At 48.9% G+C, this 22341-nt stretch overlaps 1 protein-coding gene across 1 annotated transcript in view; it reads right to left on the bottom strand.

Moving 5' to 3' along the window:
- Positions 1-7157: 7157 nt before the first annotated feature.
- PLEKHD1 (pleckstrin homology and coiled-coil domain containing D1) overlaps positions 7158-22341 on the bottom strand; it is a 29398-nt gene continuing 14214 nt past the window's right edge. The window contains exons 6-13 of the mRNA XM_049770400.1: positions 21595-21647; positions 14338-14432; positions 12403-12496; positions 10373-10551; positions 9556-9688; positions 9219-9363; positions 8184-8333; positions 7158-7448 (exon numbers count right to left, since the gene is read on the bottom strand). Coding sequence (XP_049626357.1) covers positions 7279-7448; positions 8184-8333; positions 9219-9363; positions 9556-9688; positions 10373-10551; positions 12403-12496; positions 14338-14432; positions 21595-21647 — 1019 coding nt within the window. The 3' untranslated portion in view covers positions 7158-7278. The remainder of the gene's footprint in view (positions 7449-8183; positions 8334-9218; positions 9364-9555; positions 9689-10372; positions 10552-12402; positions 12497-14337; positions 14433-21594; positions 21648-22341) is intronic.

The raw sequence follows: 22341 nt of genomic DNA, 5'->3' as shown, positions 1-22341 counted from the left end.
CGCAGGGGGAATTGAACTGCGTTCCATCCTAGGTTAGCACGTGCAAGGCAGACCACTGCACCACTGCCCTGGCCGCTATATATTAATAATCTTAATATTATCTATTAGTGTATAAATATGAGGGCTGGAGGGATACTACAGCAGTAAAGCACTTTCTCTGCATGTGGCCAACCCAGGTTCAATCCCTAACTATATATGGTTCCCTGAACACTGTCAGGAGTGAACCCTGAATTAGAGTTAGAAGTAAGCCCTGAGCACGGCTAGGCGTGGCCTCCCCCCACCAAATAAAACAAGAAAAGTATAAAAATACATGTTTATGGGGCCGGGTGGTGGCGCTAAAGGTAAGGTGCCTGCCTTGCCTGCGCTAGCCTAGGACGAACTGCGGTTCGATCCCCCGGCATCCCACATGGTCCCCCAAGTCAGGAGCGACTCTGAGCGCATAGCCAGGAGTAACCCCTAAGCGTTACCGGGTGTGGCCCAAAAACCAAAAAAAAAAAATACATGTTTACATGTGCTAGAAAATATATAGATGAGGGCCCGGAGAGATAGCACAGTGGTGTTTGCCTTGCAAGCAGCCGACCCAGGACCTAAGGTGGTTGGTTCAAATCCCGGTGTCCCATATGGTCCCCCGTGCCTGCCAGGAGCTATTTCTGAGCAGACAGCCAGGAGTAACCCCTGAGCACCGCTGGGTGTGGCCCAAAAACAAACAAACAAACAAAAAAAAATATATATATATATAGATGAGGTGGGTTGGGGGTGCTGAGAATATAGCTCAGTGGTAGAGCTCACTTGCATGTGCGAGGCCCTGGGTTTGATTCCTAGCAACATAAATAAAAAGGAAGGAAGGCAGGAAGGGAGGGAGGGAGGGAGAGAGGAAGGGAAGAAGGAAGGGAAGAAGGGAGGGAGGGAGGGAGGAAACAGAGAGGGAAGGAGGGAGTTTTTGAAAAGGAGGAAGTGAGGAGGGAAGGAAGGAAGAAAAAGAAGAAAGAAAGGAAAGAAAGAAAGAAAGAAAGAAAGAAAGAAAGAAAGAAAGAAAGAAAAAAAGAAAGAAAGAAAGAAAGAAAGAAAGAAAGAAAGAAAGAAAGAAAGAAAGAAAGAAAGAAAGAAAGAAAGAAAGAAAGAAAGAAAGAAAGAAAGAAAGGAGGGAGGGAGGGAGGGAGGGAGGGAGGGAGGGAGGGAGGAAGGAAGGAAGGAAGGAAGGAAGGAAGGAAGGAAGGAAGGAAGGAAGGAAGGAAGGAAGGAAGGAAGGAAGGAAGCCATTGCCCTTGACTCTTATCCCTGAGTCTCTATTTATAGTGTCTGACTGTGGGCAAATCCCATAGCTGACCTCTATTGGTTTCATTTTTCTGTAATCAAGGAGAAGGGGTCTTGTGAAGACAAAAAAGAAAATAAGTCGATGTGTACGTTCGCAATATATCATATACTCTTAATAAATAATAGTGGAAGTGGATTTTTGTATCATATATTCAAGAGGAGCATCTCAAGGTGTTTCACCCCATAATGCAGGACTGGGCGGTGTCACAGTCTTCCCTCTCTCTGCTCCTGCCCCTTCTCCCCATAAATTTGCTGTCCCAGTTCAAGGCGTGCTGCCCTCTGCTGGGAAGGAGCAAGAGACTCAAAGCATCCTTAAGAGGAGCCATCTTGAGCAGCCACCTGGAACTAGTTCTCCAGAAGGACCTGACTTTCCTCACCTGAGACTGCCAGAGAAGGCCAGGGCCCACCCTATTTGCCAACACTTTGTCAGGAAAAATGAGAATCCACTTTTGCTTTATAAAAGTGATAGAAATAGTGAAGTGTAATGTTAAATTATTGCTTTAAGAGGATAGGAAATTTCTAACTCTTTAGGACATGGATGAATCTTGAGGATATTGTTCTAAGTGAGAAAAGTAAGCTATTAAAAAGGACACATATTTGGGCCTGGAGAGATAGCACAGCGGCGTTTGCCTTGCAATCAGCCGATCCAGGACCAAAGGTGGTTGGTTTGAATCCCGGTGTCCCATATGGTCCCCCGTGCCTGCCAGGAGCTATTTCTGAGCAGATAGCCAGGAATAACCCCTGAGTGCCGCCGGGTGTGGCCCAAAAACAAAAACAAAAACAAAGGACACATATTTATTATTTTATATATGTTTCAGTGTCAGGTATAGAACCCAGGAATCATACATACCCAAAAAATGTACTCTATCTCTGGGCTATAGCCCTAGACCCTGATTGTACTTATATGAGGTGTCTAAAAGCATCCAAGTTATAATATAATCAGAAATGAGTAATTTCTATCTCTATATAGACCAGGAACTGGAGGTGCTAGAGATGGAAATGGGTCGTTATTTGTTGTTCACTTCTGTTTTTGTTTTTGGCCCACACCTGACTGTGCTCAGGGCTTACTCCTGGAGGTACGAGGATGGGGAGCAGCATGTGGATAGTGACCATTTGCAGTGCCAGGGATGGAAGGAATTCTTGGACAATTTCTGCAGTCCTAGAGTTCACTTTTGCAAATGAGTAAGTTCCGGAGCTGGTTCTACAATAAAAATCTACCTGGCATTAATGAAGCATACCCTTAGAATGGTGAAGGCAGTGATTTGTATTGGGTATATAGTCACAATAGAGTAAATGGTAGAGAGAAGCACATGGTAGGTGCTTAACTTCTGGCAATAGATGCGCATTAAATATCTGCTGAGTGAGGATGGAAAGAAACAATGCTAATAATTGGACTTAGACACCAGAGTGACATGAGAATGGATATCTGCCCTTTTTCAAGATGGCTTCCCAAGTGCCTGCAGTACCTTACAGTGATCTTTCCTTTGGGGTGACAAATCAGTTCTCTTTGCTTTCCTCTTGACACAGAAGCGTTCCCTCCCCATCCCTTTGGATGCACCACATTCAACCTGTCCCTGAAAGTCTTCCCTGAGTTCTGTCAGCTTGCTCAGGGCTGGTAGGCAGAACTCTAAAGCAGTAAGTTCCCAGATCAAAGCTCTTCCCAATTGCAAGAGCTCTGAATAGCTTCATGAGGTTTAAGAGATCTTTGTTCTAATAAAAATGTATAGAAAATATGTTAAAAAGCAACTTATCAATGCCTCAGAGCCAGCACCTGACCAAAACTGACCTGGCTTTCCCTGTAAGAGTTGGGGCCCCACCCCACCTCCAACTGCAGCAGCAGACTGAGATAGTGTCTAGTCATATAATCATTCTAAAATCATGCTAATTGTCAAGTTTTGTTTTGTTTTTGTTTTGGGACCATATCCAGCTGCTACTCCTGGCTCTATGCTTAGAAATCACTCCAGCCAGGCTCAGGGTACCATATGGGATGCTGGATATTGAACCTGGTTCAACTGTATGTAAGGCAAATGCCTACCCAATGTGCTATCGTTTGGCCCTGTCAGGTAGGTTTTCATTGTTGTGTAACCAGCTCCAGAACTTATTCATCTTGCAAAAATGAACTCTAGATCCTGGAGAGATAGTACAAGGGCCATGGTGCTAATCTTACAAGTGCTTACCTTTTTTTGATCCCCTGAGGGTAGGGGCATTTGCTTGTGGTCAGGGACATGACCAGAACCTCCAGTCCTGCTTAATATCAGAAGTGGGGCTGGGCTCAGTGCAGGACTCTCTGCATGTCAATGGGCTCCTTCTTCCATCTTCCAGCTTGGTTTCATCCAACCTTCTTACCCCATAGCCAAGTTTCACCCAAAGGCAAGGCCAGAAGGCCACACAGAATGCCCATCATGAGAGCAGCATAGAGAAACTCACCACATAGAGGGTTTCACTTAAGGACTCTCAACTCCCAGGCATCCCCAGCTTGGGGTCATTCCTAAGTTTCCACTGAGCCCAGCAGGATAAAGAGGAAGAAAGAATTGGGGATGAGGAAGAGGAGGAGGAAAGAAGATGGAAAGAAAGGATCTGGTAGTCATGAGTGGAAGCCAAGATCTAGGGCAGGAAAGGGGAGAGGTACATGCAAAGAAGCAGGAGAGTGAACCTTTGGTGCTTCCACCTACTCAATGATCAAAAAGGGACCAGTTTCTCCAGGATTTCTGGGAGTAGACCCCGCTTTCTAAGCAGCAAGAATAACCATATCCTCTCCCCAAGTATTGAGAGGGATACCCCTCAGCACTGTTTATCAGAGGTGATGTGATAAAAAGAGAAACCAAAAGTCAAAATCATAGGATTTCTGATGAGAGTGAGGGCTGGAGGGGAGCGTTTGCAGTGGCCTGGGTGTCTGGTTCATCACAGAAGCAGTTTCCCTCAGGGACTTCCAGACTTATCTGAAGACCAAAGTACCCCTTTCCTGTGATGGTTTAATAACTACACTTCTGTTCGACTGGATTCATCCTGAAACTTTGACATTTCTATTCTGATGTCATTGCTCGTTGAAGGCTCAAAATTTCACTTAGCATTTGAGAATATATCATGGCAGAGCTGGTAGGACACGGTTAGTGGGGAGCAAGAATTAAATCCCTCCAGAGATAAACCATGTAATGGATCCTCCTGGTTATTTTTGTTTTTTGTTTTTTTGTTTTTTTCTGAGCAGTACTCTTGAGGTTGAACCAGAGATGGCTGCATGTAAACCAAGCACCTTAACCCCTTCACAATCTCTCCGGCACAATTCCCTAATATAATTGCAAATGCATACGCCTCAGAGAAACAGGAGAATGTGCTCTGTGAGAAACCTAAGTAGTAGGTAAGACTAGTTCTATGTCTCACTGAAACCATTCCCATAATGCAGTCTGATCGGTTCCTTTAGAGTCAGCTCAGATCTGAAGAAAATACAGCTGGTAGTCAATGTTACACAGGCAGAGATAGGACCTCAGCGGGAGTAGGGGTGGGGGGAGGCAAATATTTTCCAGTTCATTAAAATCTTACTTCCAGGGGGTACAGGCTTGGGGGACTTTGTATACAGAGATAAATGTGTGCTCAGGTACCAGCAGGCCAAATTATGATTTCAAGATTGGCCTTCAGAGGGCACCAGATCTCCAGCGATGACAATGCAAGAGCTATTGTCACATACATTTAATTGGTCAAGGAGTAAGGATTTTGTTCCTGTTTTCTGTGTTATAAATCAGATTTTTATATTTCCAGTAAGCAATTTCTACCCTCATATATATTCATATAGAAACATGGCTCTCTCGACTGACAGGAATAATGGGTTTTAACAAATAAAGATTTGGGAATCAGTTGGTTGAAATTAATGTCGGTTTGCCTGTGGCATGAAAAATATGAGGTAAAATGGGGGAGGGCTAGAGATTGGGGGCATGTATATGAGAAAGTATTTTCCATTCTGATTAATAGCTTTCTGGGCAAAGGGAATGCATTAATATAATTTCCAAAAGTTCTTTTTTCCAAGAGCAAACCAGCATGAGTTAAAGTAAACAAAAATAAAAACCAAAAAACTGGCACTGGAGCAATAATGCATTTGGTAGGCCATTTGCCTTGCACACGGTCAGCTGACCTAGGTTCAATCCCCAGCATCCCATATGGTTCCCCCAGCACTGCTAGGAATAACCCTTGAGTGGAGTCAAGAATAACCACTGCTGGAGAGATAGCATGGAGGTAAGGCATTTGCCTTTCATGCAGAAGGTCATTGGTTTGAATCCCAGCATCCCATATGGTCCCCCGAGCCTACCAGAAGCGAGTTCTGAGCCTGGAGCCGGGAGTAACCCCTGAGCGCTGCTGGGTGTGACCCAAAACCAAAAAAAAAAAAAAAAAAAAGGAAAAGAAAAGAGTAACCACTGAGCACTGCCCAGTGGGAGTGTGGCTCCCTAATATTTTAAAATAAATAAAATAGTATCCTTGGTTTTAGAAATCTCCCTCTTCGTTTCCAAGTCCATTCTTTATACAGGCTAAATAAATGACTTCTGCAGGTTTCTATGGGTTTGAAGCTTTTTACATTTAGATCCTGTCCAGTGCACTGATGTCTCCATTTTAACTCTGATGATGAAATCTGAAAAGCACCCCCTCTGACAAGAGTCCCAGAGAAGTTTCATCTGGCAGCTGAGTGAGAGGGTGTGTCTGAGCCAGCAGCGCTCCTCTTCCAGGTCTGCTGTGTCTTTGGCTGCACCCCCTACCTCAGAGCCACCACACACAGGGAGCTTTCCAAGTAGTAGCAAGTCAGTACCTTTTATACCACCAGTGTCCCAGAGCCCAATCCCAGAAAACCCCTTTTCAGTTATTTATTTGGGGGCCACACTGGGTGGTGCTCAGTGATCATGCCTGGTGGAATTCGACCATATGTGGTGTTGGGGATCAAACCAGGGCCAGCCATATGCAAGGCAAGTGCCATAACTTCTGTTATGTCTCCAGCCTGGAGGTCCCTTCTCTGAAGAGACCCATTCAACTCAGGCAGCTTTGGGGGGTAGGTATGGAAGAAGACCAGCAGGGCAGATGGTGTGGTAAGGGCACACACATGAGGTGAGGTCTGTTGGAGGTGGCAGAGTTCTACAAAAGCTGCCTTTGGCATTTCAACTTTGACCCTGATGATATGGGGCCAGCCAATGGCTACTGGTCTTATCATTAGGCCCTGGGCCCCCCAACTTAGGGCACATCATTGCTTCACGGAGTACAACCAATGCAGAGAGGAGGCACTAGGAATAGGAGCCTCTGGGAACCACCTGACATCCCAGAGCCCAGTCAGGCCAAGCTGATTACAGGTGGAGTTCTCAGCATGGCTACTGGTCCCACTTGCACCCCTCACCCTGCATGTGCTCCCTGGAAGAGGGATTCAGGGAAGGGATATCTTCACCGCATCAAAGCACAAAGACTGCAGGGTGTGGGCTCCCCTGAGGAAGTAAGTGGCTGAGCCTGGTGGCATGGCACCAGGACCCAACCTGGGAAAGATGCTGCCAGGAGGGGCAGGGCTGGGCAAGTCGGGGTGCTCTGAGGGGCGACTCCTGGCTCTGTGCTCAGGAGTGATCCCTGACAGTGGTGTTCTGCAGATGTTGGGCCTGGAAGCTGCTTTGCCTGTGTCTTGAGTCTTCAACCTGGGGTGCCTGTGACTCTCAACAGCAAAGATGGGGGTTCCCCAGTTTTCCCAGAGGGAAGGAGCCAGAGTCAAGGTGGGGAGCACAGTGGGGTGCAGGAGCCCCAGGAGAGGGCAGTGGGCATGGCTTGGTCCATTCCCACACCCCACCTGACTCCCCAGAAGCCAGCCTGGGCCTAGGGTGCAGATAAGGGTGATGGGGTCCCCTGTCTTCTGGGGTGAAGCTCGCCCTGAGGTGAAGCTCAGGCTGGGGGTAGCCAGGTAGGCCTCAGGCCTGGCCCCGTCGACCCTGCAGCCCAGGGGGTCCCCGTGGATCACTTTCCCCCTCGGGGCGGCGCCGCCGCGGCTCCAGGCTGGCCGGCCATGATGTGGTAGATGGACTCGCGGAAGCGCTGGTCCCGGCTCAGCCGCTTGGCCACGGCCCGCAGCTCCTCCACGTCCGTGGCTTCCAGCTGGGAGCTCAGGGCCGACTGCGGAGGCTTGGCTGGGGAGGCAGCGGAGGCGGGAGTCAGGCCCCGCCCACAAGCTGATCGCTCCACCAATCGCTGACCACGCCCCGCCCATATAGCTAACCACGCCCTCAAGCAACGGACCACGCCCAGCCCAATCTCTGGTCGCGCTCCGCCCGTGTTTCTAACCACGCCCACTTCACCACGCCCCGGTGGTGACCACGCCCACCCACAGTTCTAGCCACGTCCCACCCTATCTGACCACGCCCCACCCATATCTTTGACACGCCCCGCCCACGTCTCTAATCAAGCCCCACCCCTTTCTGACCACGCCCTGTCCGATCACGCTCCGCCCACATCTCCGACCACGCCTCGCCCACATCTCTGGCCCCGCCCACATCTCTAACCGCGCCCTACTCTATCACTGACCACGCCCCTCCGCATCGTTGACCACGCCCCGCCCACATCTCTCACCACGCCCTAGCCAATCGCAGGCCTCGCCCCGCTCCTATCTAACCGCGCCCCGCCCACATTTCTGGCCACGCCCCAGCCGCTCACCCCAGCGCCGGCTCCTCCCATTCCTTCCTCTCCCGACCCAAACAAACCCTGGAGCGGGGCCCAGTGGCCTGGGCAGGTGGCACTGCGGGCGGCAAGGTTGGCCGGTTCTTTGCACGCCCCCAGCTCCCCCCTCTTCCGGCCTCGTCACCTGGGACCCCCCCCCATCCCACTGCACCCCAGAGGAGCCCCGCAGCTCCACCCACCCCACTCACAGTCGTTCCAGGAGGTGCTGGAGCGGCGCCGGTGGAAGCGGCAGCTCTTGATGCGCCGCGTGGCCGCCTTGTGGATGTACACCGAGTTCTTCATGATGACCGGCATCTTGGCCTCCAGCTCCGCGTTGCGGATGCACTCCTCGAAGAACCCTGCGGCCACGGGGGGGGTGTGCAGGGCTGCCGCCTCTCCTCCTGCCCCCCACTGCCCTCCCAGGGGGGCTGAGGCCCAGGGGAAGCAGGTGGGCACTGCCCCTTGGGGACAGAACCTGCTAATGAAGCTCCCCCAGGTTGGCCTGTGTCCCCTTGGGCCGCTGCCCCACCCGGATCCAATAGCCGAAAGCAACTTTTGCCCAGAAGCTTGCAGAAGATGCTCCATCAGTCTCTGGGACCGCTTTAGGACACCCCAGGGGACTCTAGGCTGTTTTGGGGCCCAAGGGGCTGAGACAGCACCCCAGGGGACTCTAGGCTATGTCTAGGGTCCAAGGGGCTGAGACTTAGCCCCCTAGGGGACTCTAGGCTCTGTTTGGGGCCCAAGGGGCTGAGACTTTGCCCCCCAGGGGACTCTAGGCTCTGTTTGGGCATAAGGGGCTGAGACTTTGCCACCCAGGGGATTCTAGGCTCTGTTTGGGCCCAAGGGGCTGAGACTTTGCCCCCCAGGGGACTCTAGGCTCTGTTTGGGGCCCAAGGGGCTGAGACTTTGCCCCCCAGGGGACTCTAGGCTCTGTTTGGGCCCAAGGATTGAGACTTTGCCACCCAGGGGACTCTAGGCTCTGTTTGGGCCCAAGGGGCTGAGACTTTGCCCTGCCAGGGGACTCTAGGCTCAGAGGTCTGGGACTTAGACCCTGTACCTGGGCACTGGGACACAGGAGAACAGGGCTTACTTTTCTGTTTGTTTTGAGGGCCACACCTAGTAGTGCTTAGGGCTTACTCCTGGCTCTGCACTCAGAGATCACTCCTGCTAGGGACAGTTTTTGGGATACTGGGGCCCATGTGTGCATTAATCCCCATCCTAAAAACTCAGGCTTCAAGGCTTACTTTTCAGGTGGCTCACGTCTGCCCGCATCCTCTCCTCCTTCTCTTTGTTCCGCACCTTGGAGTTGAGCCCTTGTTCCAGACTCCTCAGGGCCGCCTCTGCCTCCCTCAGGCGCCTCTCCAGGTCCATGCGGACCTTCACCTCAGCCTGAGGGGAGAGGAAAAAGAAGTGGGGGCTCAGGCGTCTCTGGACCAGTGTTAGAGGCCTGCCCTCTCCACCCCTTGCCTCTGGACTTGGCTGGAAGCCTCCATCTCCGGCCTGCTGTCCTGCCCTTGACTCAGTGGCCAGGCCTGGATCCCTGGGCCCTGAAATGCTTCCCCTAGGGGTGCTGCCCGGTACCTTAAGCTCTCGCTCTGCCTGCTGCTTCTCTGCTGTCAGCTCCTGCAGCGAGTTCTGCAGAGCCTGGGACTGGCTGGAGTAAAACTCTCGCTCCTCTTCTAGGGCCCGTGAGCGTTCCTCATTCTCTTTCATCCTGCCAGGCAGAAAAGGCCCTGTCAGCCATCCCTTGCCAAAGGGGCTTTCCAGTGTAGGGCGATCCTGAGCAGAAACTTGACTAGAGGAACCCTAAGCCGCAGGCTCAGTGAACCCCAGAAATTTCTGGAGATGGGCAGGGATGTGTTAGGCCAGGAGTCAGAAAACGAGTTCTGGGTGCAGGGCTAGATTAATTATGTGTCTTTTTCTTTGAGGGGGGCACACCCGACAGCACTCAGGGGTTACTCCTTGCTCTGCGCTCAGAAATCACTCCTGGCAGGCTCAGGGGACCATATGGGATGCCAGGAATCGAACCTGGGTTCGTCCTGGGTCATCTGCGTGCAAGGCAAACACCCTGCCACTGTGCTATCGCTCCAGCCCTTAATTCTGTATATTAAGGGAAGTAATTGCTCCAATTTCTTCAAGATTTTGTTTTCTTATCTAGCCCCTACGATGTGTCCAGCTCCAACCAAGCTCTATTTACAAGCTGTGTGGACTTGAATGGTTCACATAATTTTCAAGTCAGTTCTCAGTAGTTCAAGTTCTCTTCCTACTTTCTGGGGAACAGAATGAGATACCCCTACTTCCCTGGTCAATGCCACATAGAACCAGAGGCTCTGAGCGGGCTCAAAGCTGGCCAGTTGGCCCCACAGCCCACTGGGCGCAGGGGTCCCAGGTTCCCTACCTCTTCTCCGCCAGCAGCTTCTCCTCTAAGAGCTGTTGCATCTTCTCCTCGATCTGTCTGAGGTTGCTATGGAGACCCTCATCGGCAGGAGGCTGCTCACTCTGATTAGCCAGTGTCTGTAACTGGTTTTCATTCTCTTCCAGCATTTCCAGGGTTTTCTTCTTCTCGAGGGAGAGTTCCTGACATAGGGAAGGGATGGAGAGCCTGATGGAGAGTGTCCAGCCGGGCAGCATTCACCTGCCTTTCACTTCCAGAATGATGCCCTTGCTCAGTCCTCTCTCCCACCGATGGGGGGCGCTGGAATGCCCTAAAGGGGCAGAAGTAAACTTGGGTGCAATTGAAGGGTGATTTCTGTTTGACCCATAGGGAAATTAAATTCCTAGGGGATGCAGAATGAAGTCTTTTTTTTTTTTTCCTGGAAAGGGGGTGATGGGTAAAATAATTTCTGGGACTTATAGTCTATAAAGTGCAACCACCAATCTGTGACCCAAACCAGTTCATTAGTATAAAAAGGTTAAAAAGTGCTGCTTGCTGTATAGCCCCTAAAAAGTCCTGTTTTCTTTTTCTTTTTGTTTTTTGGATCACACTTGGTGGTGATCAGGGTTTACTCCTGACTCTGTACTTAGAAATTACTCCTGGCTGTCCTGTCCTGGGGGACAATATAGGATGTCTGAGACTGAACCAGGATATAAGTTCCTACTCACTGTACTATCTCTTCAGCCATCCTCCTCCATGAAAAAAAAAATCTTTATTTTCCCCTTGAAACAAAGTGCCAGCCAAGATCTCACAGTGAAGGGAGCTAATTCCACAAAGAACAAGAAGCTTAAGGGAACCTAGGGAAACTTCAGGGAAAACAACACCCATGATACCTTAGGGTCCTAGGGTCCTTGTCCCTTTAGGGGCAGTGGAGATGGTATGTGAAACACACACACACACACACACACACACACACACACACACACACCTGGAGTTGGGACTCTAAGCACTATCTTCAGAATATGAAATCTCCATGTATTGCAGGCCAAGCTCCAGCCAGTGAAGGGAACACACACACACACACACACACACACACACACACACACACACACACACACACACACACACACACACACACCTGGAGTTGGGACTCTAAGCACTATCTTCAGAATATGAAATCTCCATGTATTGCAGGCCAAGCTCCAGCCAGTGGAGGGAACACAGACAGATGTGCTCCAGTCTACAAGGCACTGCTGAATCTGATAACGACAATGCATTTTCCAGGATATGCCAGGCTCACTCTAGGTACAGGTTTGAAGACACCTGAAAACTCCATCTAGTAAAATTCAGTTTGGCAAACACAAACTCAGTGTGACATAACAGCTATCTAAGGTGCTGCAGGAGCTCAGCTCTGAGGCAGACCCCAACCTGGAAGAGCCAGAGAGCATGTATGAGGGAGGAGAGAGGGTGCTCTTGGGCAGAGAGTGACAGAAGAAAAAATAGCATGGTCAGAGGTGTGGATGGTGGGAGAGCTTGGCTTCCAAGGGGCACAAGAGCTCAGTGGCTTGCATAGGGATTGAGGATCTGTGCTAAATGCTGAAGGAGAATTGTCAGGAATGGAGGGAGGCTGAGATTGGCACCTGCATGCCATGTCACTAAGAAGTGTGCATTGTGTCCCTGGCACATGTCACCCTGCCCCCTACAGTTTCTGTAGTATCAGATGGAGGTGACCTGGCATGGCAGCTGATTTCCTTCCATGCTGTTTCACCTTGGGCAGCCAAGAGAGTGAGACTTAAGAAGGAAGTTGTGGGTGGCCTCATGACCCACCGAATCTATTCTCTGTCTGGTACAAAAATATATGCACTAAGGAAGGTGGATTTCCTGAGGCCACAGTGACAGCAAGGGCAAGCCTAAGTACACTCATCCAGCTCTGCTTCGTGAGCCAGGAAGAATTTCCAATCATCCACAAAGCAGAGACCCTTTAACATGCGCCCCTACATGTCATGTCCCTTTTGCAGAGCCCTGTCCTGCCTGGCCCTGAGTGGCGCTCTTACCTCCAGCGTCTGCTGCAAGGACTCTGTGAAGTGCCTCAGCTCCTTCTTCTCTTGCTCCACTCCCTTGAGACATCTTGCAGTCAGTTCGAGCTCCCTGCAGGAACAAAGGGCTGGTACAGCACTTGACCCTTCCAGCCTCTGTCTCCACAGGCAAGCTTCCTTGTCCTTGGGAAGATCAACCCCCATCAGGGATTACTCCTGGCTCTGCACTTAGAAATCACTCCTGGCAGGCTCAGGGGACCAATGTGGGATGCCAGGAATCAAACCCGAGTCTGTCCTGGGTGGGCTGTCTGCAAGGCAAATGCCCTACCACTATTGCCATGGCTCCAGCCCTCCTGACAACACGTGTAGAGAGACCCAAGGTATACACGGTTTGTCACTCCACCCAGCTACTTATGTGGGCTAAATTGAACTCAGGGCCATCCCACAGGCAGAGAAATATGAATGAAACAAAGGGAAGGGGGAGCCAGCTTCACCCCATCTTTTCTGAACAGCTCAAGAAAAGCTATTTAAAAAACCAGCTTGCTAGAGCCCACATGCTCTCGAACAATGGAATATAGTTGAGGCCCTTCCTTGGGGTGACAAAGTACTTGTCTTTTATTCTAAGTCTGGATCTCTCAAGCCTGTGGGCCTTGTTTAACTTTTGTTTTTGGAAGACCTTCCCTTCTCTTACACAAGTACCCAAATTCCATGCTCCTTCATGACACAGCTCCATCTAACATCTTCTTTTCCTTTTCTTTTTATGGGTCCATACCCAGTTTCACTCAGGGGTTACTCCTGGCTCTGTGCTCAGAAGTTGCTCCTGATGGGCTCGGGAGACCATTGGGATACTGGGAATCAAACCCAGATCCATCCCAGGTAGGCTGCGTGCAAGGCAAATGCCTTACTTACCTCTATGCCATCATTCTGGCCCCTATCTAACATCTTTTTTGTTTGTTTGTTTTTGGGTCACACTTGGCAGTGCTCAGGAGTCACTCCTGGCTCCACACTCAGAAATCGCTCTTGGCAGGCACGGAGGACCATATGGGATGCCTGGATTCGAACCACTTACGCCTTACCTCCATGCTCTCTCTCCGGCCCCTTAACATCTTCTTAAGTCCACAAGGATCACACAGGATTTTAAGTCCTCGGAGGCCTCCACTCTGTCTCTTAGCACCTGATTACAGATTTTTGGGTTGATGGGCTCAAGGTTGGTGGTAAGACCCTTGAGGAAAGGCTCTATCTTTAATTCTATGCTGTGGGCTAGATCTGAATGAGCAGCTTCTTGGTTCTCAAAATGGCCTGTGAGCTTCTCACTTTCCCAAAATATATATCTAATAACTTGCACTTATTATATGAATAATAAGGTTGTTACAAGAAAAGTCTTCTTGGGTACTTGTAATGGCCCATAGCAACAGTGCCAATGATGAACACCACCACCCCTGACCCCCTCCAGAGCACTAGTCTCCAATTTCTGGATAGGTTACATCAGATCACCTGGGAAGCATTTTGAAAATAGAGATTTCTATGCTCTACCTGCAGATTGTTCTTATTCTGTTAGAGAATTATAATGTGAAAATGCATGTGCAAAACACACATGAATTAAAGATCCCATTTCAATAGCCAGATGTAAAATAACTGAGCAGGAAAGACAGAATGTTGGGGGGGGGTCTTGACTAATAACATCTTCAGACCAGCCTTCCTCTGCCTCTGGGGTAGAAGGGGTTGGTAGGGAAGTGGCTGTATCATTGTCCCATGCCTCATGCTCCTGTTGGCAGAAGTGACCCATTTGTGGGGAATCAGCAGCTCCTTTGGGGCACAGTTCCAGGCCTGGGGCACTGGCAAGAGTCATTTAGTGGTAACTGTGGAGACCTCTCTAGGCCTGGTCCGGAATGGGGGGTTCTACATGGCCCTAAGGGGACTTTCCTCCTGGGCCTCTCAGGGTCACCACATCACCTCTTGATCTGCTCCTGCTCCATTCTTAGCTCCTGTACCACCTCTTCAAACTGCTGCTTCTCAGCCTCCAGCACCTGGTTAAGCCGTTCAAGCTCCTAAAGAGAATCAGAGAAGGGTCAGGAGTAGTAAAGGATCCTGGACATCAGAAACCCCTCATTCTTACTCAGGGGGACCCCTTTATCTAGTATTTAGCCTCTCTGGGGCATAAACTAGACCAAGCTTGGAAATTGGGTCAAGGTTACACACATTTGACATGTGGAAGAGTGGGTCTAGAAATGATCCTAACTGAGATCATTGCAACTGGGGGTGAGGATAATTCTAGATGGCTCCTCCCTAGGGAATAAGTCACTTGTTTCCTGTAGCCTGTTGGACAGCCTTCAAGTCCTGGAAGAAAAATGAGGTGCTTGTATCTTTCCATTCAATATCCCTGGAGTGACACTTGTTAGAAGAGGCAAAGAAAGGTCATTCCTAGGCACATATTAGAGATTAAGTTCTCCTATTTCCCTGGGTTTCTGGGAAACAGTTCTCAAGAGATTACAGCTTCCTCCAAGCTTAATCCCCTTGGAACATGAGAACCCCAAAGTCCAAAACAGACTTTATAAGGCTAGGCTGGTCCCTTCCTTTCCAAAATGCAAACGTGTACACAAAATTGTACCTTGGGGTCAATGGCAGCTGGTGAGGGCAAATGTCTCTTGGCTAGAGGTTTGCTACAAATATATATCTCCTCTCTGACCCATTCTGCACTGCCAGTGTATATTACTTTTAGATCTTTCTTTTTTTTTTTTTTTTTTTTTTTTTTTTTTTTTTTGGTTTTTGGGCCACACCTGGCAATGCTCAGGGGTTACTCCTGGCTGTCTGCTCAGAAATAGCTCCTGGCAGGCACGGTGGACCATATGGGACACCGGGATTCGAACCAACCACCTTTGGTCCTGGATCGGCTGCTTGCAAGGCAAACGCCGCTGTGCTATCTCTCCGGGCCCACTTTTAGATCTTTCTTTCTCAAACCAATGATGCTCAGTTTTCACTCAGGGCTCTGTGTTCCAATATGATGGAAACCCAGCCAGGTCATGGGGCTCCTGGGAGAAGCAGATGGCGTTTTTGAGGATGAGCAGAGATGAATGGACTCATGGACCAACTGATTCCAAATCCTTCCAACACTGCCATCCTTAAACTTCTTATCCCCCAACTTGCGCTTTCCTTCCGATCATAAGGGGCACTAATGTAGCTCATTAATGGTCTTCCAAGATCTGCTTATGCTGTCCTCGTGCTACCTCCTCCTGGCACATGGCCATGGAGCTCACTGAGGCTAATGAAGCAGGGATGAGGCCTCTGAGAGACAAAGCGTGATGTGACCTGTCCCCTTCTGCCCTCCACTGACCATGGCTCCAGGGCCACTATGGTTCTGTCAGACTGACTCTGTGAAGAGGAAGCCCCTGTAAATCTATGGAGCTGAGGGAGAAACTGACCTTTCCTGTGGGAAGCTGACCCCACTTTCATCCCCAGCACAGCATAAGGTCTCCCAGGCACCACCAGGAATGATTCCTGAGCACAGAGGCAGTAGTAAGCAAGAGCAAGGTCCCTTCCCCTCAAAAATTAAGTGAAAGAGGAGACCAAAGTGGAGGCCAGGTAAAGTGCTTGCCTTGCATTTGGCTGACACAGTTTCTATCCTCGGCACCCCATGTGATTGCCAAAGCCTGCTTGGAGTGATCCCTGAGTAGCTGCCAAAACGATGTTCTGAGCCCCTAGGGATATGGCCCCCAAACAATGAAATATCAATAAATAGTACTGCGGGTAAGATGCTTGCCTTGCATGTGGCAGACCTTGGTTTGATCCCTAGATAGAATCCCAAGCCCTGTCAAGAGTAACTTCTGGAACACAGAGCCATGAGTAAGTCCTGAGCATCACTGGGCATGGACTCTCCTCTCTAATAAAAGATGATCAAGGTTTATGTACATGAATGTAATTTATGTTTTTGTTTTTGTTGGTTTTTTTTTTTTGTTTTTTGGGGTTTTTTTTTTGTTTTTTGGGCCACACCCCAGCGGTGCTCAGGGGTTACTCCTGGCTGTCTGCTCAGAAATAGCTCCTGGCAGGCATGGGGGACCATATGGGACACCGGGATTCGAACCAACCACCTTAGGTCCAGAATTGGCTGCTTGCAAGGCAAACACCGCTGTGCTATCTCTCTGGGCCATGAATGTAATTTATAACAGTGAAACTAGGCTAGACATAAAAAAAAAAATAGAAAATTCATTCAATGAATTTTCATTCATTCGTGTATGATTAATCCATTCACGGTCATTAAAATTCTGAATGTTAAATTATATGGAAAAACAATGAAGGTACAATGTTAATGAACAACAACAAAAATACAACAAAGAACAAAGGCCAGCAAAGAACCAGTGCCTTAGACTTTCCAAGTACCCCAGATCCTTTATCAGGAATTAGTGAACCCTTAACTGCTTAATGGCCCTATACTAATAACAACATTATACAGAAAAATTGGAGGACACCAGCTCACTCCAGTCTCCTAGGCAAGAAGCCAAGGCTGACTCTGTAACTGTGCTCTGGCTAGATAACCCCAATGAGCAGAAACATACTCCAAAATGTTTTCACCAACTTTTATGCACAAGTCAGCATGTATGTCCCTCCTGTCTTACTTTTGCATTTGTTCTTGTGGTATATTAGGTCCCCTTTCTATGACAATTGTGGTGCTAGAACATAACTGCCAATACAGAAGCCAAGAGGCCAATGACCACATCTTCCCAGACACCTTCTTTCTCAGTTAGCTCTGACCCAAACCATAACTTTTTTTTAAATAAGCTTTTCTTTTCTTTTTTTTTTAAAGGATAAGAGTTAAAGAAGTACAGCAAAACAGTGTTAGAGTGGCAATTGTTGTTTGCATAGGCCCAGCAAAATATGGGGGACATGGAAAGGAAAAGCCTTGGCCTAAATACAAGGAGACCTTACCCCTGAAGTGTTCTGGCATAAGACCAACTCTAGGCTCCAGACATACTAGGTTGTCCAACCCAAGTCATTGTCTGTAGTGCTAAACCATAACTTTTGAAGGAAACAGCCAGACCAGAGCTTCCAATCCTGGGGATTTACCACAAGGGCACCTGTAGTATAGCTTCCTCCATGGGAATGTTCTGACTTGACTTGAAAAATAAATGTACTCTTCTGCACCTTTCCCCAATCCCTACATTCTATAAAAGCAGGCAAAGAAACTAAATATTTGCTATAAACCTATATTTTAAATATATATATATATATATATATATATGATGGGGCTGAATTGATAGTACAGCTCGTAAGGTGCTTGTCTTGTGTGCGGCTGACGCAGATTCAATCCCTGGCATCCATATGACCTGAGCATAGAGCCAGGGGTAAGCCCTGAATGCAATTGCACGTGGCCCCACAACCAAAACAAACAAATAAGTCTATTTTAAAAATTAAATATATGTAAGAACAATAGTTTGTTTTGCTTTGTTTTGGTGCCACACTCAGTGATGCTAAGGGTTACCCTGGTCCTACACTCAGGAATTGCTTTTTTCTTTTGACTATACATGGCGGTGCTCAGGAATTACTTCTGGAGGTGCTCAGGGGACCATATGGGATGCCAGGGATCAAATCAAGGTCAGTCATGTGCAAGGCAAATGTCCTATCTATTGTGCTATCATTCCGGCCCTACTTGGGAATTACTTTGTGTGTGTGTGTGTGTGTGTGTGTGTGTGTGTGTGTGTGGACACATACGGTAGTGCTTAGAGGTTATTCCTGGCTCTATACTCAGGAATTACTCCTAGCAGTGCTCAGAGGACCATATGGGATACCAGGGATTGAACCCAGGTTAGCCAGGTGCAGGGCATTTTCCCTATTCATTGTACTGAACAGCATATTCTGGTCCTGAACCAAATTATTTTCTTTAAAATTGAAAAGAGGGGCTGGAGAGTTGGTTCTATGGGCTGATCATGTAATTTACATGACCTGTTAAGTACTGTCAGGTGTGTCTCTTTGCTCAAAAAATGAAAAAGGCCTGAAAATTTGAACAGCTGTGTTAGTTAATGATGAGGTTAAGGATTGTGATGTAAATAGAGGCCTTTGAATTAGTCCTCATTTGTATCTTAATTGTTTTCAGTTGGTCTTGTTTCCCCCATTGCCTTTTCATCTGCCTTTCCCCCCCTCCTCTTGGGTGGTGGGGCTTTGATTTTTTTTTTGTTTGTTTGTTTTTTGTTTTTGGGCCACACCCGGTGACGCTCTGGCTATGCGCTCAGAAGTCCCTCCTGGCTTGGGAGACCATATGGGACACCGGGGGATCGAACCGCGGTCCGTCCAAGGCTGGCGCAGGCAAGGCAGGCACCTTACCTCTAGCGCTACCGCCCGGCCCTGGGGCTTTGATTTTGATCTCAATAAATGCTAGTCAGGAGACCTTAGCTGGAAGCTGCCAGCTAGGCTTGTGGTTCCATGTGGTGGAGCCACTGGCTTGTGGGTGAAGAACTTGCAGTGTGAGTTTCTTGCCTGCTAAAACCTCCATATCTGTGTGGATTATTTATTGCAGGGAATTACTACCGGACCAGCTGCTCAGCTTCTCCTCCCTGGATAGGGGGCATGGGATTTCCCTTTCCCCACTGGGGACAATGATTCAACAAAGGATAATGTTTCCTTTGTGAACTTTCTTCAGAGAGCACAATTCCTACTACTTATTTAAAAGTTCTCTATTAAGAAGTTACTATACAGCATGAATATCATTCCTTTTCCTTCTTTCTTTCCCCATTTCTGAGGAACCTGTGCCCATTAAAGCAGAATCTACACTTTGCAACCCTAAAGCAGCCAGACTTTTGTTCTTGCAGCCCTAGGTGGTGTATGTATTGGTACAGACCCTCCAGCCCCTCTGCCCCTAAAGCCTTTCCTCACCTCTACCCCAGAAAACATGTGTCTTCTCTCACTAATACCTGTGTGGCTGGTGTTAAGGATGGAGAGCAGACACTAGAAGTCAGCTCCAACTCCACTGGGAAAAAAAAAAATGCTTCCAGGACCGGAGTGTAACACAGTGGTAGGGCATTTGTTTGCCTTCTATGTAGCTGACCCAGTACAGATGAAGGTTTGATCCCCGGTATTCCATATGGTTTCCTGAGCCAGGAGTAATCCCTGAGTGTCACCGGGTGTGGCCCCAAAACTAAAACAAAAAAAAAAGAAATGCTTCCAGAGAGTGGAGCAATGATGCAAGGGAAGGTCAGGAGATAGGGCTGTGAAGTCACAGTCCCTCAGGGAGGTCGACAAAGAACTTCACCCAGATAGGGGTTCTTTCCAAGGTTCTGGGTTTCTGGGTTCTGGCAGGAGTACTTGGGGCCTAGGCCATACTGGTTTCCTGTTTGCTGGCCCACGAGCAAGACTTAACACTCAAAGTTTGGCTAGATGAGGCAGGCAGTCTGCCCATCCCAGGAGAAAGAGATGGGGCCATAGGGAGCCAGCTCGAGGGGCCTGCACTGAAAGAAGGGGATGATCTTTCTTCTGAGAAGGGCTTTCCTGCACTCACTGCCTCTTGGAGGGAGTCAGCACCACCTACTGCAAAGTGATGCCCCCAGAACCTCACCAGGGCTGGGGGCGAGGCAGGCACAGATGCCAGTTTCCATCAGCGCCTTGCCACTGAGACACAGAAGGTCAGTGGGGTTAATTGGCTCAGCTGTGAAGATGCAGCTCTGGGTTTCCTGACTCTAGATCCTGAATCTCCCCTCATTGTCTGGGCTGATTCTGCGACCAGAGATGCTCCATCTTGTCTAGCACTGAGGCCTTTTTCCATGACAGTACCCCCAACTACCACACCTGCTGATCCCTAGGAAGTGGAGTGGAGATGGAGCAGCACAGGGGACAGGCAGGCCCCTGAAACAGATGCAGATAAGGAAAGGAAAACTGGAGCTGGAGAGCTAGCATAGGAGCTTCGGTGCTTGCATTTTACAGGCAGACCCCAATTCTGTCCCTCATGCCACATATGGGTCCTCAAGTACCACCAGGAATGAAACCTGAGCACAGTGCCAGGAGCAGTCGCTGAGCACTGTTGGGTTGTGACTGTAAACCCCTCTCAAAGAAAAGGAGTTCTGGGTTTGGAGAGATAGTACAGAAGGTAAGGCCTTGCATGCAGCTGACCCAGGTTCTATCCCTGGCATTCCCTATGATCCTGCCAGGAGTGTATTCCTGAGTCTAGAGTCAGGAGTAAACCTTTAGCACTGACAGGTGTGGCCTCCAAAAAAATCAAAACTAAAAAAAAAGTTTTCCCCAAAACTTCATGAGCTTGTGATCATCACCTGAGCAGAGAAACAGGAGTAAACTATGAGCACGGCTTCGTATGGCAACAAAACCAGAGAGAAAGATAGAAAGATACCGTGGTCAGGGCGTTTGCCTTGCATGTAGCCCACCAGGGTTTGATCCCTGGCATCCCATATAGTCCCCTGAGCCTGCCAGGACTGATTTCTGAGTGCTGAGCCAGGAGTTACCCCTGAGCACCACTGGGTGTGGCCCACAAATAAATAACCAAAAACAAAAAAAGAAAGAAGGAAAAGGGAAGAAGACTGTTGTGGAGAGAGTACAGGGTTAAGATATTTGCAGTGCAAGTGGCCAACTGCAGTTCCATCCTTGGCACTTTATATAGTGCCCAACTACAACCAGAAGTGATCTCTGAGCACAAGGCCAGGAGTAGCTGCTGAACATCACTGTGCTGCCACCCAAACAGAAACAAAGACAAAAAAGGAAGGAAAAAACTGGACAGAAAAACCTGGCGAGTGCTGTTCCCAGCCTCCAGCACACAGCCAGCACACAAATACAGGTCTGGGTCCTTCCTCCTGCCTGCCCACAGCAGCCCCCACTGTGAGCACTAGCTAGGGCCCAGGGAGGAGCTCCCCCATTCTGTACCCCCAAGCCAAGGAGATCATACAGAGAAACCCCTAGAGGCAGGGGACTTTGCTCTTGCTCTGCACGAGGCCTGTATGCAATGCATCTCCACTGTCCTCATTTTGTGGCTAAAGACCTAGATTGAGAGTCTAAATTTTCCTCCGGCTCACAGCTGCCCTAGATTTATTCTCTCAAATAGGTAAGTCTGTCTCTCCCTGTCTTAGTGACAGTGGCTGCATCAGGTCTTGAGCAGTTCTTGGGCATAATGACCCAATGATACCAACTCACACCCTAACCTGTTGAGCACATGCAATGTATTGAGCAATGATGGGAACATCTCAGCCTCAGGCGCAGTTGACAGCTTTGGGGTGTGCCTACCTCTCTCTGCTCCCTCTGAAGGCAGAGTTCCTCTGTTTCTTCCATCAGCTTATCTGCCGAAGCAAGTACACACACACACACACACACACACACACACACACACACACACACATCGTTAGGACCCCCTTAGAATCCCCCATTTCCTAAGGAGGAGGGCAGTCCTGCCCTACCCAATAACCGAAGTAGCTACTCTATCCCCATCATTGTTCTTGCTTTGAACATTTAGGAGGCCATGGCACGGTCATCCTTGGAAACTGCATCGCCAGGGTTACTGGCTACTGACTACTGGTTACTGGTTACCCGCAGCTCTAAATGGTCTGGTTAAAAGTCTAGGGGAACAATAACAACAAAAATGTCTTGGAATCAAGCCTACCAGGAGCAATTTCTGAGTACAGAGGTAGAAGTTATCCCTAAATGCTGCTGGGTGTGGCCCAAAATATAACAAAAAAATTTTTTTTAAGATTTTCTGAAAATTTTACATACAAAAATAAAAGTCTTTTTTTTCGTGTGTGTGTGTGTGTGTGTGTGTGTGTGTGTGTGTGTGTGTGTGTGTGTGTGTGGTTTTTGGGTCACACCCGGCAGTGCTCAGGGGTTATTCCTGGATCCAGGCTCAGAAATTGCTCCTGGCAGAAAAATAAAAGTCTTAGAGAGGGGTGTCTGCAGCAGGTGAAGGGGCTAGGTTGTTTTTCTTTTCATAAGAACTACACCAGGCAGTATTGTTGCTGGTTAGGGTGTAGTGTGCCAGGG

Source organism: Suncus etruscus, chromosome 3 (assembly GCF_024139225.1).
Source record: "Suncus etruscus isolate mSunEtr1 chromosome 3, mSunEtr1.pri.cur, whole genome shotgun sequence".
Lineage (NCBI taxonomy): Eukaryota > Metazoa > Chordata > Mammalia > Eulipotyphla > Soricidae > Suncus > Suncus etruscus.
Note: the sequence above shows the minus strand (reverse complement) of the source record. Positions and strands in the feature narration are given on the sequence as shown.